Here is a 17,165-nt window from a genome sequence, read left to right on the forward strand (position 1 = left end):
GGTCTTGACACATATGATGCACATGCGCAGAATCTCTCCGTAGGCTCCTGCCCTTACGGGCCTCAGGAAACCTGTGGACTACAAGTCCCGGAAGGCGTCGGGACGTAACTCAGACTGCACGTGCGCGCCCCTCTGCCCGCCGGAAGGACGGAGCCTGGCTGTGTTTATCTCGTTGGGGACTTAGGCGTCGGTTGGCGCGCAACTGGTTCTAGGCTGCTGGCAGCGCGAGGACACGCGGCCCCGCCCCGGCCCGGCCTGGCAGGTAGCCTGGGATGGGTTGAGGGGCAAGGAAGAATTGGGGGGGCCGGCGACGCCTCTGCTAAGGGCTGGAGTCGTGGGGGAGGGGCCTGAATGATGAGGTGGGGGTGGGGAGGGAACTAGGGGGATGATGGGAAAGGAGGGTGTTAATGGGGAAAGGACTGGAGGAGGATGGTGGTTGGAGGGTGGGAGAGACCTGGTGGCTAAAGGAGACATTGAAGGAAATTGGGAGGAAGACGGGTTAAAAGGAAGCGAGGAAGCTGAGCATAATGAAAGGAGGGGATGCCTTGCGTTGTGGGGGAGGGGAGTCTGAGTAGGGTAGAAGAAAACAGGGAGAGTCATTCAGAGGAATATCTGTGGCCGAAAGGAGACAATCACTGTTAGTTTTTCTTCCTTTCGTAGAGGTAGAAAAATGGTGGAGGGCTCTTGGGGTGTCCTTGAAGTGGTGGGAGAAGAAAATGAGAAAACTGCAAAGCTCTCAGGAGAAGGGCCACAAATGGGGCGTGGGTCTTGCAAGAAACCAGGGAAAGGGATCGATATACATTAAGGAAATGGAAGGAGCTTGAAAATGACATAGTGATGGAGGATCGGGGAGACCCAAAGATAAGAAGAGCCTCTTAGACCTTCTGGCTTGGTCTTGCTTTGAGTTGTCTTTGTAGAGGAGAAGCTAAGATTCTCTTTCCACCCCTTTGGCTGGAATTGCTTGTTTATTCTGTGTGCATTCTTAAACTTTACCTGGACATTTTTGAAGGGAGAGTAGAGACTGTGAGGGAAGATGAAATACTTGCATTCCCAAACCCTTCAACCTCCTAACTCCACAAACCCAGATCCAAGATATTTTGGATTGTGAGTTGGAGTAACCGAAGTGAGAGTAGCTTGGCTGTGGCTATTTCAGGTTTTGAGGGATGGCTATTTAAAGCATGGGATGTGGGGTTGGGGGAGGTTGGGTGGGTGGGACTGGAAAGCCAGCTGAAAGCCATGTCTCTTTCCTGCAAGGGGTTTCTCCCTTACTTGAGTTTTGTTGTTGTTTGTTTGTGATTTTTTCTTTCTTTCTTTTTTTTTTTTTTGTGTGTGTGTGTGTGTCTGAGGTTCTTCCTGGTTCTTCTCTCTGCCAAGGCTTTTTGAACAGGGAGCAGATGATCCACCAAACCCAGCAGGTGTCTGCCTGCAAAGGCATTGCCAGTTGCAAGAGGATTTGCTTGAAAGAGCCCTCAAATGTACCCATTATCACTAGCTTGGCAGGTTATCTTTAAGAGACCATGACCTCTTGTGCCTCAGTCTTTCTCTTGTTCTGCTCAAAAGCATTTTTGCTTACCATCTCCTTTCCAGTGCACACTGCCAGCCCTGTACCCCTTTCAGGGACCCCAAGTAGAGGAAGAGCTGCTGGAAATGGCTTTGTTCTCTTCTCTACTATAATAGCAGGGTTGAGGAAGTGGCAGAAAAAGAAAACTCCTCTTCCCTATCCCCAAACACCAGCACACACATACCTTTCTGGCTTAAGTTTCTAGTCCTGGCAGCATACCAGGCATAGCTGTCAAAGGAACTCCTCGTGCCTGTGGGCACCCTGGGTGACCCCAGTGACAGTGGCTCAGCTTGAAAAGGACTTGCTGTAAGGGGATAATCAACCATGGTAACATGGAGTTCCCTGTCCTGGGTAGGGGCACTGTTACACTCAAAGCCTAAAAGCTTTTTTTGCTTTAAAGCACCCTTGCCAGTTTCAATGGGCTGTCTGGAGCTGGCTGGGCTATTAATAGCTATGAGTATTTTGGGATCCCTTTCCCCACCTTTAAGAGCATAGAGATTCTTAGAGAGGTGGCAGTAAGCAGAGCCAGAGTCAAGAGAACACACCGAGCCCAGAAAGGGGGCTTAGAGCTTGTGCCAAGCCAAGGACAGGGTAAAGTCTGTATGAATAGGGGCAACCATGATCACCAGATTCTGAACTGGCATTAGTATAAGGTGGCCCCACCCTTTGCAGTGGGAGAACACAGAGCCAGGGCTAGCTCCTTGACCTCAGCAGTCGTTCTGGAACAAGGCCAGCCACCTGAGCTGTGACTACTGTTCCTGCAGAGGGGTGGTGTGGGAGGGCCACCAGGGTGACACTTGGAGGCAGGGGCTGGTCCTGGGCAGTCACGAAGAGCCAGGCAGAAGCCTTGCCTGAGGAGCCTGTGGCCCTGACTTGTGTGCAGGTAGCAGAGGCAGCAGGCCGTGCCGGGGGGGCATGTTGCTGTAACCAGTGACCCAGGGGATGTTACGGTGGACGGTGCATCTGGAGGGCGGGCCCCGCAGGGTGAACCATGCTGCAGTGGCTGTTGGGCATCGGGTATACTCCTTCGGGGGTTACTGCTCTGGTGAAGACTACGAGACACTGCGTCAGATAGATGTGCACATTTTCAATGCAGGTAAGCCAAAGCCAGCTCTGTCCCTAGGTTCCCATATCAGGGAGGGGAAAAGGTGACTGGATGAGGTTTGGTGGTGGTCCCTGTGCCCAAAGAGACTGGGGATAAATGTCTGGTTTGAGAAAAATTGGACGTCCTGGAGGGAGGGACAACAGGCTGAGCAGAGCTGTGCCCACAGTGTCCTTGCGTTGGACAAAGCTGCCTCCAGTGAGGCCTGCCATCCGTGGGCAAGCTCCTGTGGTACCTTACATGCGGTATGGACACTCAACCGTTCTCATCGATGACACAGTCTTCCTTTGGGGCGGGCGGAATGACACCGAAGGGGCCTGCAACGTACTCTATGCCTTTGATGTCAGTGAGTATGGGTCTCAGAGAGAAGCTGTGTTCTGCCAAATGGTGCCTTAGGGGCATGGGAAAGGTATGGTTGGGGGTACTGGGTAGTAGGGCACCCCTGAGTTTAGGAGGGAGTGTCAGAGATTGCTGACCTTTGTCATTCTCTCACCTCCTTCAGATACTCACAAATGGTCCACACCCCGAGTGTCAGGAACGGTTCCTGGTGCCCGGGATGGACATTCAGCTTGTGTCCTGGGCAAGATCATGTATATTTTTGGGGGCTACGAGCAGTTGGTAAGTCTGGGAGGAAGCTAGGGGGTTAGTGTGGAAATGAGAAAGAGGAAGGGGGATTTAGCAAGGTGGAATTGGAGGCTTTTTTGGCTTGTTAGCAAGTTTTTTTTTTTTTTTTAACTATTTATTTATTTAATTTTTAGTTTTCGGCGGACTCAACATCTTTGTTTGTATGTGGTGCTGAGGCTCGAACCCGGGCCGCACGCATGCCAGGCGAGCGTGCTACCGCTTGAGCCACATCCCCAGCCCTTGTTAGCAAGTTTTGAGGGAAGGAGTAGTAAGTCAGAGAGTGACCACTGGCCCTCTTTCTCTTCCCTCTCAGGCGGACTGCTTTTCCAATGACATTCATAAGCTGGATACCAGCACCATGACATGGACCCTTGTTTGTACAAAGGTCAGCCTTTCTTTCCCCTGGATCCCCCCCTTCATAGAAATCATAGAAAACTCAAATTGAACAGATCTCTTTCCAGTGTCTGTGCTGAAGTTCTCCCCCATCTCTCTGCCACCTGTTCAGGGCAATCCTGCACGCTGGAGGGACTTCCACTCAGCCACAATGCTGGGCAATCACATGTATGTCTTTGGAGGCCGTGCTGACCGCTTTGGGCCATTCCATTCTAACAATGAGATTTACTGCAACCGTATTCGCGTCTTTGACACCAGAACTGAGGCCTGGCTGGACTGCCCACCCACTCCAGTGCTGCCTGAGGGACGCCGAAGCCACTCAGCCTGTGAGTGTGTTACTTGCTTGTGGAGTCCCCCCCTGTCAGACCTCACACTCTTAACATTTTGCTGTTTTTCCAGTTGGCTACAATGGAGAGCTGTACATCTTTGGTGGCTATAATGCAAGGCTGAACCGGCACTTCCATGATCTCTGGAAGTTTAACCCTGGTAAAAAGCACTGCCTTTAGGGGAGGCACAAGGAGTAATTGAGGTGGGAGGAAAAGAAAATAATCCTGAGTAGGTGAGGGGCTGGAGGGGTGAAGATATTTGGACAGGACAGGTACTGAATTTATACATTAACTTCTCTTTTAGTGTCTTTTACCTGGAAAAAAATTGAACCGAAGGGGAAGGGGCCATGTCCCCGCCGGCGCCAGTGCTGCTGCATTGTTGGTGACAAGATTGTCCTCTTTGGGGGTACCAGGTTAGGAGGAGAGGGGAAGGCTTAGGAATGGCCCTAAGTCTGTGACTAACAGTGGGAGGTATTGAGCAAGAGGGTCTTGTGGGTTGTGTTTCCTCTGACCTTCATTTCTCTTGATCCTTTAGCCCGTCTCCTGAGGAAGGCCTGGGAGATGAATTTGACCTCATAGATCACTCTGATTTACACATTTTGGACTTTAGTAAGTTATTTCTGAACTGCTCCTGCCATCAGGGTCCCTGTCTTTGTGTGGTAATGTTCAGGACTGCAATTTTTCTCAGCTTTATTTCCCTACCCCAACTCCTTCTTTAAAGGCCCTAGTCTGAAGACTCTGTGCAAACTTGCGGTGATTCAGTATAATCTGGACCAGTCCTGTTTGCCCCATGACATCAGGTACAGCAAGTGGTTACAAAGGAGGGATTGGTTGAGGGTGAGTGTGCAGCACAGGTGTGACCTGATTAGTTTCATTATGGAAGAGACAGATTTTTTTTTGGTTGTGCTAGGGACTTAGTGTTCATATGAGGAATAGGTGGAAAGAGGCGAAGGTGTATAGTCAGTCACCTGTCAGGTGGGTCAGTTATGTGGGGAAAAGAAAAATGAAGCTGGGTGTAGTGAGTGGCACATGCTTGTGATCTCAGGTACTTAGGGACTAAAGCAAGAGGATTGCCACATTTGAGATCAGCCTGGGCAGGAGGCCCTGGGTTCAGTTTCCAGTTTTGCCCCCTCCCCCCAGTCTAGTTTTTTGAACCACACTCAGAAGCATTGCTTCCTGATACCTGAGCTTATATAGTTTTTGTTAACATGCTGAGAACAGCTATTAAGTCTTAGACCCTACATGCAAAGTAAAGGCAAGTTTAGAAGCCTCTAACCTTAGTTTCAGAATTAAGGGAACTCCTGGCTTCTTGCCTTTGAATTCCATTCTTAGGATCAGATTAAGCACCAAGTTACTTTGTGTATCATTTTGCCCTTCTGGTTTATTCTGAACCACTATCCTTTATGTCAGTTCACTTTAATTCTTACTTGTTGAGGGTCTTTGTGTTAAGAATTTGGTGACACTTGTCTGAACTGATGGATCCCAGACTGGCTAAAGATTGATACATGTACCTAACACCAAATAGATTGTTCATTGTGTTGGCCTAGTAGCTACTTAGTAAATCTTTGTAGAATGGAAAAATTGTTGTAGAGAAATTTAATTTTAATATGGTGGGATGGATGGAGAAGGCCCCTACTCTGGGCCTTAAAAGGATGGAAGTTGACAGCAAAAGTAGATGTTCCTGGTGGGGTTGAGGTAGACAGGCTGCCAGGTTAAATCTGACCAGAGCAGGAAAAGTAGGTTGGGATGTTTATTGAGATGAACACACAGATCCCAGGTGTTTGGACTCAGGAATGAAAATATATACATACATGTAAATATGCATATATAAACATAAACAGGAAATCCACAGAGCTTAGAGGTGGAGTGGGTGGAATTGGATTTGCTCCTGGGTGGGGTGTGATGATTAAACCTCACTTGGTTGTAAGGAAGAGGTGGCTGTAGGGAATTGAGCTTTATTAGCTTGGAGGGACTTGTGTGTTCATAGTTTTGGGTGAGGAATTCTAGGTGGGGGGGGCTCCCTCTTCTGTCCTTTCTGGCCTTCCAGGTGGGAGCTGAATGCCATGACCACCAACAGCAATATCAGTCGCCCCATCGTCTCCTCCCATGGGTAGGAGGAAGTTTCTGCCTTCTGCCGCCTTCCCTCCTGAGCCTGCTGTTGTCTTCACTGCCCCTTCCCATCTCACCTGCCTGCCCCTTTGGACCCTGGACTCAGTATACCTCCATGTGGAGTTGTTGGACTAGAGGTGTTTTGTGCTGTGAATTCAGTGGGGGAGCTCTAATGGGGAGGGCCAGTTCCCTGCCCCCCCTTGGGCCAAGGGCCCCTTCCCCTTGGTGCTCTGTTCCTGTCCACCTCCCTCCGACTGCTCCTGGGCCTCTGCCCTGCCCCAGGCCAGCCAGGTAGCTAGGCTCTGCTGGGAAGAGAAGGGAATGGGGAGAAGGAGAAGCAAGCAGTGTGTGAGCCTCAGGAGCTTCCCTCTCCCTCCATGCCCAACCCCTCCCCCGTGCTTGAGCCTTGAGCATTGACTGGGAACTGAGAGGAATTGCAGCTGTTGGCTTGAAACCTCCTTCTCCCCGACGTGGGGAGACGGGGACCAGCAGATAATCCCACTCTTCCCTGAGCTGCTGCTGTACCCTGAATGTCAGCCAGCTCGGATTTTATAAAAATGAATTAAAACCTCCCAACGTGTGGCGTGTTTTTATGAAATACCGTGGAGATGGCAGTTGTTTGCCTGTGGGGCAGGGTGCTGCGGGAAGGGCACCCCTGAGGGTCTGTCTTAGCCGAGAGTATCAGGAAATGCCACCAAGGCCTGGCCCCAGAGCCTCAGGCGGAAAGTTGCGACGTTCTCTGCGGAGCGGACGCCTTAGGGCTCTACTCCAGACCGTCGGTGGCGCTGCCTGTTTTCTGTACTCTCTTCCTGGAGTTGAAACCCAGCTTTCGGGTCGCCGGAAGAGGCGGGGTGGGAGCCGCTGCGAGCGGAAGCAGCGCCATTTTTCCTCAGAAAGCAGCGAGAGCGATGCCGGGAACCCGTCCGCGCGCGGTGCCCGCGGTCCGGCATCCGCGTGGGTCTCCGGAGGGCGGGGACGTGGAGCTCGGAGCCGTGGCCCGTGACCTGTCATGCGGTAAGGGCGCGGGGTTGGGTGCAAACGGGAGGCTGTCGCGGCTTGGCGGGGACTTCGAACCCGCAGAAACTTCGATAAACTGGGAAATTTCAGAGAGCGCCCGCCGCGCTGTGGAAGGTTGGAGGGTGGGTGCTTCTGGGCTTAGAACATTCTGAGCGGTTTTCGCAAGGAGAAAATACGTTCAGTACCACGGAGCTAGGAAAGGTCTCCATTTTCTGGGAAAGGCTTAGTCAGATTGCGCGTTTAGTAAGCATCCACTATGTGCAGGCAGAGGTAGGGCTGCGGGGGATACTGTAGTGAATTCAGCAAACACTTCTCATGTAGCTTACCTTTCAGAAGCGCAATAAAAAGAAAAGGCAAACAAATTTTAAATAAAAGCAATAAATCCCTGAACTGTATACTTTAAAAGGGGGAATTTTAGGGTATGTGGATTGTATATCAGTTTTTCAAACTTACTTTTTTAGTTGTTAATAGAACTTTATTTATTTATATGTGGTGCTGAGAATTGAACCTAGTGCCTCACTCATGCTAGGCAAGCGCTCTACCACTGAGCCCCCTTGTATATCAGTTTTTTAAAATATTTTTTTTAGATGTTGATGAACCTTTGTTTTATTCTTTTGTTGCTCTGCTTCGAATTGAACCCAGTGCCTCACACATGTGAGGCAAAGGCTGGACTACTGAGCCACAACCCTAGCCCCTTTTAGATCAGTTTTTAAGAAGGGGGTTAAAGGCTGTGGAGAGAAAGCAGGTAGGGGGTTGCAACTTAAAGATAGAGAAAGCCTTCCTGGGAAGGAGATATTTCAGGAAAGGCTTGAAGGAAGTGAGGCAGCAAGTAATACATCTGGGTGAAGCATACCAAGCAGAGGCAACATCAGACGTGGATGGGACCATATTTTACTGCTCAGGAACTGTTGGAGGCCAGTTGGCTGGAGAAGAGTGAGAGACATTACGGGATGCCAGGTCGCTTGGGGATTTCAGACCTTCATAAGAAATGACTTTCACTCTGAGTAGGATGGAAGCCATTGGGAAGCTTGTGAGTTCAGAAGTGACATGATCTGAAGTTTATGTGTGGGAGTGATAAGGTCAATTTTGTTTTGATGCTCCTCAGGCAAAGTGGGGAACATAGCTTTGGAAAGAGAAAGGTTGGAGATTGGGAGTCCGATTAGGAGGTTAGGGCATAAGAATGAGATGAGATGAGAAATGCTGAAAGTATGAACCAGGACCGTGGCAGTGGTAACTGAGTGAGTGAGGCAGATTGTTGTGGGGTAACTCCATGAAGGAATAATTTAAAAAAGAAGGTGGAGGGGAGAGACTATCCTACTATGGCTTGGTTGATCTCTGATACTACTGCCCCTGGTACTGAGGACTGAACTCGGGGGTACTTTACCACTGAGCTACATCCCTAGTCCTTTTTTGTTTTTTATTTTGAGATAGAGTCATTCGAAATTGCTGAGGGTGTGGCTAAGTTGTTGAGGCTAGCCTGGAACATATGATTCTCCTGCTTCAGCCTCCTGAGTCACAGGATTATAGGTGTGCACCATTGTACCTGGCAATCCTATAGCTTTCTTTCTTTCTTTTAAACCTAGGAGTGCTTAAACACTGAGCAGCATCCCCAGCCCTTTTTATTTTGAGACAGGGTCTCGCTAGGTTGCTTAGTGTCTCTCTTACATTGCTGAGCCTGGCTGCAAACTTATGATCCTGCCTCAGACTCCTGAGTCGCTGGGATTACCTCACCCAGCAGCCATATACCTTTGTTGGTAAGATGAGGCGCCGGGTAGCTAAAACATTTGAAGAGTTAAGTAGTATTACAGCATCATAATCACAGCCTGTGCTGTATGGGACTTATAAATAATGATTGATCTGATGGGGATGTTGGAAAGGATCTGAGGAATGGGAATGAGATGATGTCTTTTCTACAGAGGGAGATACTAACCTGAATTTTGTAATCCTCCCCACTTTTGCAGGTATAGCTGACATGTCATTTGAGGAACTGTTGAAATTGCAGAGCCAAGTGGGAACCAAAACATACAAACAATTGGTAGCTGGAAACGGCACTAAGAAGCAATGTTCTAGACCACCTGTCCGAAATGCATGTGTTGCAGATAAGCACAGGTGAGAAGTAAGGCTTATCTTAGGAGTTGGATACCCAGGATCTTGAATAGGGGTCTGCTTGCTTTCCCTCTTTTTTTTTTTTTTTTTTAACGGTACTGGTGTTTGAAACCAGGGGTCCTTTACTACTGAGCTGCATCCCCATCACTTTTTAATTTTTGAAACAGGGTCTCACTAAATTGTTCAGGCTAGACTTGAATTTGGAATCTTCCTGCTTCAGCCTTCCAAGTAGCTTAGATTACAGGTGTGTACTACTATGCCCCGCTAGGTGTCTTATTTTCTTGTTGGCAGATGGGAAGCCTTTGACCAAGACTGGAGTCTCCTTGACCCATCCTTGTAATTTCTCCATAGGCCTCTGGAGATGTCAGCCAAGGTTCGAGTGCCATTTTTACGTCAGGTTGTTCCAGTCAGTAAAAAGGTGAGGAAGAGGCAGGAAGCAGTTTCTCAGTGAAAGGAGACTGAACAGTATTTTATATTCTCTCTACTCTCTCCAAAGGTGGCCCGGGACCCCCGCTTTGATGATCTATCAGGAGAATATAATCCTGAGGTGTTTGACAAAACATATCAATTCTTAAATGACATCCGAGCCAAAGAGAAAGAGGTATAAGCTTGAGATTGGTTCATGAGTATTTTAGGGGATGGGGAACCAGGGCAGAGGTTAGAAAGTAGACAGAGAAAAGCTGGAAGCTTTACTTTTTTGGGGGAGGGAGAAGGTGGGTACTGAGGGTTGAATTCAGGTACTCGACTATTGAGCCACATCCCCAGCCCTATTTTGTATTTTATTTAGAGACAGGGTCTCACTGAGTTGCTTAGTGCCTTGCTTTTGTTGAGGCTGGTTTTGAACCCATGATCCTCCTGTGGCACCAGGCTTGGCAGGAAGCTTTACTTTTTAAAATTAAGATCTTTTAAAATAGACACATAGTAATTGCATGTTTATGGGATACAGTGTGGCATTTCAGTATACATGTTTAATGTGTAATGATCAGATGAGGGTAACTGGAATATTTTTCACCCACAACATATAATTTGATGTTGCTGGGAATGTTAAAAATTCTATGGGCTGGGGCTGGGGCTGTTGAGCACTTGCCTAGCATGTATGAGGCACTAGGTTCGACCCTCAGTACCACATTAAAAAAATAAAAATATTGTGTGCATCTACAACTAAAAAAACCTTTTTTTTTTTTTTTTTTTAATTGTATGAGCTGGGGCTGTGGATATATCTCAGTTGGTAAGAGTGCTTGCCTTGCATGCACAAGGTCCTGGGTTCAATCCCCTACACACACACACACACACACACAAAAAAAAAAAATTGTATGAGCTGTTTTGAAATGTTCATTTCACTGTTGTCAACTGTAGTTATCCTGCTGTGCTGTACAGCTTTGGAAGTCATCTTCCTATCTAACTACACCCTGCCTGCCACACCGATGGTGGTGGTGGTGGTGGTGGGTGGGTGGGGTGGGGGGCAGCTCTTTTATTTCGGTAGTTGGGATAGAATCTCAGGGGTGTTCTACCACTGAGCTACATCTCCAGTCCTTTAAAAAAAAAAAAAAAAAAAACTATATTCTTTAGTGGTAGTTGGACACAATACCTTTATTTTATTTATTTTTATGTAGTGTTGAGGATCAAACCCAGTGCCTCGAACATGCAAGGTGAGGGCTCTACTGCTGAGCCACAACCCCAGTCCCATCTCCAATCCTTTTTATTTCTATTTTGAGACAGGGTCTTGCTAAGTTGTCCAAACTGGCTTCAAATCTGTGATCCTCCTGCCTCAGCCTCTTGAGTAGCTGGGATTGCAGGTGTGCACCATTCTGGCCAGTCCAGCTATACCTGTCAAGCATCCTCTCTCTGTCCCTTCCTCCCCCACACCCTTCACAGGCTTTAGTAACTGCTGTTCTGTTCTCTACTTCTTTGAGACCAGCTTTAGCTTCCACATATAAGAGAACAAGAAAACATGCAGTTTTTGTCTTTCTGTGCCAAACTTATTTCACTTAACATTGCTTAAGCTTTCAAATTATGAAAAGGATAATAAGGGCTGGGGCTGTAGCTCAGTGGTAGAACTTGGGCTTTATTAGCACCTGTGAGGCTGTGAGATCAATCCCCAGCACCACACATACATAAAGGGAAGATAAAATTCCTGTGTCATAGTGTAAACTTCTTAGAACAATGCTTGGCACAGACTTTCAATTAACATTTATAAAATACTAACCATCTGATTAATTTTCCAATATGGAGCTTGTGAAAAAACAGTTGAAGAAGCGCCTTTCAGGGGAGGAACATGAGAAACTGCAGCAGCTGCTTCAGCGAATGGTGCGTAGATGATATGGCGAGTGGGTGGTGAGTACAGTTAAAGGCAGGTGTTTATAACATCTCATTTCATCTCATCATTGCTCCTCAGGAACAGCATGAAATGGCACAGCAGGAAAGAAAGCGGCAGCAGGAGCTTCGCCTGGCCCTGAAGCAAGAGCGGCGGACTCAAGCCCAGCAGGGTCATCGACCATACTTCCTGAAGAAATGTGAGTGGGGCACAACTCTTGCAGGCTGATTACAGGGGTGGTGTGGAGGCCATTTTGGCAGGGTACTGTGTTGGGGCTCCATGAGCCCCTTTAAAAATGCATGAAGTATAATCCCAATGATTTTTTAAAAAAATATTTATTTATTTTTTTTAAGTTTTAGGTAGACAAAATATCTTTATTTTACATTTATGTGGTGCTGAGGATTGAACCCAGTGCCTCGTGCATGCTAGGCGATCACTCTACCGCTGAGCCACAACCCCAGCCCCATTCCCAATGATTTGTGAGGCTGAGGCAGGAGGATTGCAAATTCAAGGCCAGACGAAGCAATTTAGTGAGACCCTGTCTCCAAAAAAAATTTTTTTAAAGGGTTAGAGATGCAGCTCAGTGGTTAAGTGGCCATGGGTTAAATCCTCAGGAACAACAATAGCAACAAAAAGAATGCATGAAGGCTGGATCCCACAATAACTTGGAGGAAAGTGGAATAGTAAGGAAGAGTTATTTATAACCACTCTTGTATCCCTAATTAGATTATGGCAGGATTGATGCTTGTATTCCCCCACATACATATTTATGCTGGGCAGGGCACATAGAAGGAGCAGGAGTTCACAGTTGGTTCAGTTGAGTAAGATTGGGTCATACAAAAAGTTGGCTTAATCAGGCTGGGGTTATGGCTCAGTGGTAGAGCGCTTGCCTCACACATGCAAGACCCTGGGTTGGATCCTCAGCACCCATAAAAATAAATAAGTGAAATAAAGGTGTTGTGTCCAACTACAACTAAAAAATAAAATATTAAACAAACAAATAAATAAAAACGTTGGCTTAAGCTGGGATGTAGCTCAGTGATAGAGTGCTTCCCTGGCATGCCTGAGACCCTGGGTTCAAACCCCAGTACCACACACACACACACAAAAGTTGGCTTCCCACACATCAGAGAGCTCCAAACAACTCACATATGCCAGCATGGGACTGGAAATTACCAGCCAGGGAAAAGGAAAAGACGGGGGCTTCCTCCTTTGCTCACCAACTTGCTTTCTCCTTGTAATCTAGCTGAACAGCGTCAGTTGGTCCTAGCTGAGAAGTTCAAGGAGCTGAAGCGCAGCAAGAAGCTGGAGAGTTTCTTGAGTCGAAAGAGGCACCGAAATGCAGGCAAGGACAAGAGACATCTCCCTTTGAGCAGAGAATATTGAAGAACTGTCATCTGTCTGCACTGCCTAGGGAGACAAGGGTCTATGGAGACATGGATCTCTGGGTTCATTCTCCTGGTTCTTTGCTGTTCAAGGGCAAGGAAAGATCACATCCAATCTTGAACTCAGAAGATTAGGGCTCTTGGACTCCCCCTAGAGCAGGACAAGAAGAATAGCTCAGCCTTCTGCTACATCACACTGCCTGTATTTGAATTTGGTTCATTATGTCCTCCTGCCTTTCTTCCATCCTAGTCTTAAACCAGTGATTCTGATACTGAAGAAATGGGACCATGAAGTCTGTGGCTATAGGGCTGGGACTTTATATAGGAATCATTTCATAAACATCTGTTATTTTTCATTATTTTACTGTTTTGTAGAACTCTTTTAGTGGGCCACACTTACAAGGATAAACAACCAACCCTACACCTTCCACAAGTGAAAAGTCAGATCAGAGACTCTTCCTACTTAAATCTGGGTCCTGAAAAGATGACAGTTATTTAAAGGGTCAGCCACTCCCACAGAACTACTTGGTTTTGATTGTAAGAGGAAATAGGAGGTAGGGACATAAAGCTTTGCTGAACTTGGCACAGTGGCACATGCTTGTAATCCCAACAGCTGGGGAGGCTGAGGTTTGAGGATCACAAGTTCAAAGCCAGTATCAGCAGTTTAGTGAGGCACTAAACAACTTAGGAAGAGCCTGTCTCAAAATTAAAAAAAAAAAAAAAATCAGGGCCAGGGATCTAACTCAGTGGTAAAGTACCTTTGGGTTCAATCCTCAGGACCCAAGGAAAAATGTAGGGTAGGGCTGGGAATGTGTCTTGGTTGTAAAGTATCCCCAGTACCACAAAAGGGAAAATTAAAAAAAGAACTATATCTATTGCTTGATGTCTCTGAAATGGGAGAAAGATGTCCTAATGATAGAAATGGAAGCTGAAATGCTCCTCTCCCCTGATTGTAAGCCTAGGATCATAGCTATCAGTATAGTTTGCCTTGCCAGGAGAGTACTACAGGGTCCCTGGTGTCATGTGTGTCAATCTTTTTTTTTTTTTTTTTTTAAGTCAGTGAATGGATTCCGGCTGGTTAAAAGCAGAAAACTATCTAAGTATCAGAACTACTGAGAATGCTAGAGAAAAGATCCAAATTGTAGGAAAGAAGATAGGGATAAAGTCTAGTCATTAAAAATACTCTGGGCTGGGGTTGTGGCTCAGAGGTAGAGTGCTAGCCTACATGTGTGAGGCACTGGGTTTGATCCTCAGCACCACATAAAAATAAAATAAAGATTGTGTCCACCTATAACTAAAAAATAAATATTAAAAAAATACTCTGTAACTCTGTCTCAGAACCAGAATATTAATGTGGAGGTGCCTCAGTGCCACCAAGATGTACTTTCCACTTTCTCCTGCTTTGTTCTGATAGCCAGGCCTTGGTCACATGGATGCAAGGGGGGTGGGCTGGAAAAACAAGAATTTATTCTTTATCTAGAGTTGTGGGGAGTTTCTCAGATGACTGGTGATCAGAGGACATACATGTCCAAATAAGTACTGGCCACCCCAGGCCTTCAGTCACCCTTCAGCAAGGACCCAGAGAAGATATTGGATTTCATTGAGGGTTTTTTGTTTTGAGTAATAGCTTTATTGAAATGTAATTCACATACCTTAAAAATTTATGTGTTTAAGATGAACAGTAGTTTTTAGTATAATTACAAAATTGTGCAACTATTACCACAATGTGAGAATATTTTTGAAACCTCAAAAAGAAACCCTATGCCGGGCATAGTGAGGTGCTAAGTGACTCAGTGAGAGCCTGTCTCTAAAGGAAATACAAAATAGGGCTGGGGATGTGGCTCAGTAGACAAGTGCCCCTGAATTCATCTGTTCTCTGTCTATATGGATTTGCTTATTTGGGACATTTTATTTAAATTGAGTCAAAATGTGTTTTTTTTCCTCTTTAAGTCTTGAGATTGTCAGATGAAAGTAACTGCCATAGGATCCCCAAACCCCTGTACTGGAATTTGAGCCCAGGGATGCTTTACCCTTTTTTAAATTTTTTTTTTTTTTTTGGTTAATGGATTTTTGTTGACTTATATGTGGTGCTGAAAATTGAACCCAGTGTGTCACACATACTGGGCAAGCACTCTACCACTGAGCTACAACCCCAGCCCCATCTCTAGCCCTTTTTATCTTGAGATAGTGTCTTAGTAAATTGCTGAGATAGTTCTGGAACTTGTATCCTGCTTCAGCCTCTCAAATTGCTGGGATTAGAGGCATGTGTCACTGTGCCAAGGGCCGTAACTAGCTGTAGGGATCTAAGATATGTGCCCGTGAGGATGGCTCCACAAAGGAGCAGGGATGGGCATGAGAATAACATAATCTCCAGTCTCTAATGTAACTCTTGAGTTATCTTAGAAATGAAGCAAACTGTCTGCTCTCATGGGATGGATGATCCTGAAGGCAGAGAAGGAGGTCAGATTGTCCTTGTGCTGGTGAGAGCATAGGTTGTATCTAAGTCAGCTACTCTCCTGGATTCCCACAAGTCACCTAGGCCAGAGTGGGTGGGTGACTGTGTGCTATAAAGTGTGGACAACACAGGTGCTGTACCAAAGTCGGGTTTTGGGGCCAAAGCTGGTGGTGTGAATTTTTAAAGGACTGGCTGGCCATGGTGGTGCATGCTTGCAATCCCAACTGATTGGGAGGCTGAGGAAGGAGGATCACAAATTCAAAGCCAGCCTCAGCAATTCAGTGAGAACCTGTCTCAAAAAAAGTTGAGGAAGGGTTATGGATGTGGCTCAGTGGGTACAAAATTTTTTTGGAGGGCTGGGGTGTGCAGATCAGTGGTAGAGCACTTATCATGCACAGGGTCCTAGATTTGATCCCCAGCATACCCCCGCGCATCCCTCCCCCCCAAAAAAATTGCTGGATGGAGACTTAGTTCATTGCAGAAGAACCAGGATACTGAGGGGTTTGGTGGCTATAAAATGCTTGAAGGGATGTGCAGGATGTACAGCTCAGTTAATGCAGGAGTCCATGCAGTCAGTGGCAGGATGGGGGGTGGGATTGGCCATACAAAAAAGTCCCATCCTCTGTTCAGACATGTGGTGTGTACTGGCCTGGTTATAGAGCCCACAGCAGGGGTATATTATGGTTTTCTAGAGAAATCAATAGGATATAGATTTGATTATAAAAGGGCCCTATAGAGATCATCTGCAGGCGGGAAAGCCAGAGGAACCAGTACCTGCTCAGTCCAAGAACTGGAGCCTCTGAACACTAGGGATCAGTGATTAGCCCCAATTTGGGAAATCCCCTGGTGAGTCCTTGGTTAGAATGTGCTTTGGAAGAGCAAAAGAGCTGGTGACGGATGTCCTCAGGCAATTGCAACTGAGAATTGAGCTGTGTCTGCTGCTGTTTCCTTGTTCTTCCAGTTTTTGTTTCATCTAAGCTCCCAACCTTCTGGACTGCTCCTCACAGTAGGGTGGGTCTCAGTTTGCTGTCCCACATGCAAATCATTCCTACAGACACTCCCAATGAGGGCTGGGGTTGTGGCTCAGTGGTAGAGCGCTCACCTAGCATGGGCAGGACCTGGGTTCGATACCCAGCACCACATAAAAATAAAGGCATTGTGTTGTGTCCATCTACACCTAAAACATAAAAAAAAAAAAAAAACCACCCCCAATGAGACACTCAGAAGCCTCTTAATTTTAGGCATCTCAATCTAATCAATCTGACAATTCACATTAGCCATCACAAGGGAGTAGAGTTCAGAGAAGTTTTGGCACCTGAGCACTAGCTCAAGAACAAGAGGATGTCTTGACCAATAAAAGGCATGGTCTCTGCTACAAAGGAAAGGCACCCAAGTGACACACTACAGCAACCCCATACCCTGAGCCCACTACTGCCCCTGCCTATTGCTTGTTCTTCTCTGGTCTCTGCCCCTCCAGGGCAGCCATGGGCCAATAGGCAGGCACTTGCTGTTAATACCTACCAAAAGCACCATGGGACCAGTACTGCAAAGCATTTGAGCCCTCAGTGCTTTGGTGACGCTCTGCCCTCTGTTCCGTTGCTTCCTCTTGATTTCTCTGATTCTCCCAGGCCCTGACCTCTTTTTCCCTTATAGACTCCGTTCCTAATCTCAATCCTGAGTGGCTCTATTCCTCTGCTAGTGTCTGTGACCTCCCTTAGCACCTGACCCTTCCTCACCCTTCTTCCCTTTCTTTTTTTTAACTTTCTTCCTGTC

General features: G+C 46.9%; 2 protein-coding genes across 5 annotated transcripts; both read left to right on the forward strand.

Annotated features, from left to right (window-relative positions):
• Positions 1–106: 106 nt before the first annotated feature.
• On the forward strand, positions 107–6,704 carry KLHDC3 (kelch domain containing 3). Of its 4 annotated transcripts, XM_081295542.1 has the most exons (12): positions 133–262; positions 1,375–2,152; positions 2,445–2,657; positions 2,833–3,009; positions 3,166–3,281; positions 3,601–3,672; positions 3,793–4,006; positions 4,080–4,166; positions 4,311–4,419; positions 4,542–4,615; positions 4,728–4,843; positions 6,054–6,702. In XM_081295542.1, exons 3-12 carry the CDS (start codon positions 2,504–2,506, stop codon positions 6,408–6,410), a joined length of 1,476 nt encoding a protein of 491 aa, XP_081151668.1. In that variant the 5' UTR covers positions 133–262; positions 1,375–2,152; positions 2,445–2,503; the 3' UTR covers positions 6,411–6,702. The 4 variants fall into 4 exon arrangements, with proteins under 4 accessions (XP_081151667.1, XP_081151670.1, XP_081151669.1 ...); XM_081295541.1 differs by lacking the exon at positions 1,375–2,152 and having other exon boundaries at positions 107–262; XM_081295544.1 differs by lacking the exon at positions 1,375–2,152 and having other exon boundaries at positions 107–262; positions 4,728–4,806; positions 6,054–6,252.
• A 272-nt stretch (positions 6,705–6,976) lies between these two features.
• On the forward strand, positions 6,977–14,032 carry RRP36 (ribosomal RNA processing 36). Its single transcript, XM_081295545.1, has 7 exons — positions 6,977–7,129; positions 9,094–9,241; positions 9,590–9,656; positions 9,735–9,839; positions 11,471–11,545; positions 11,634–11,751; positions 12,799–14,032. The coding sequence occupies exons 1-7, from the start codon at positions 7,024–7,026 to the stop codon at positions 12,936–12,938; spliced, it is 759 nt and encodes a 252-aa protein (XP_081151671.1). The 5' UTR covers positions 6,977–7,023; the 3' UTR covers positions 12,939–14,032.
• The last annotated feature ends 3,133 nt before the right edge of the window (positions 14,033–17,165 follow it).

Source organism: Spermophilus citellus (assembly GCF_964194105.1).
Source record: "Spermophilus citellus genome assembly, chromosome: 5".
Taxonomy (NCBI): Eukaryota; Metazoa; Chordata; class Mammalia; order Rodentia; family Sciuridae; genus Spermophilus; species Spermophilus citellus.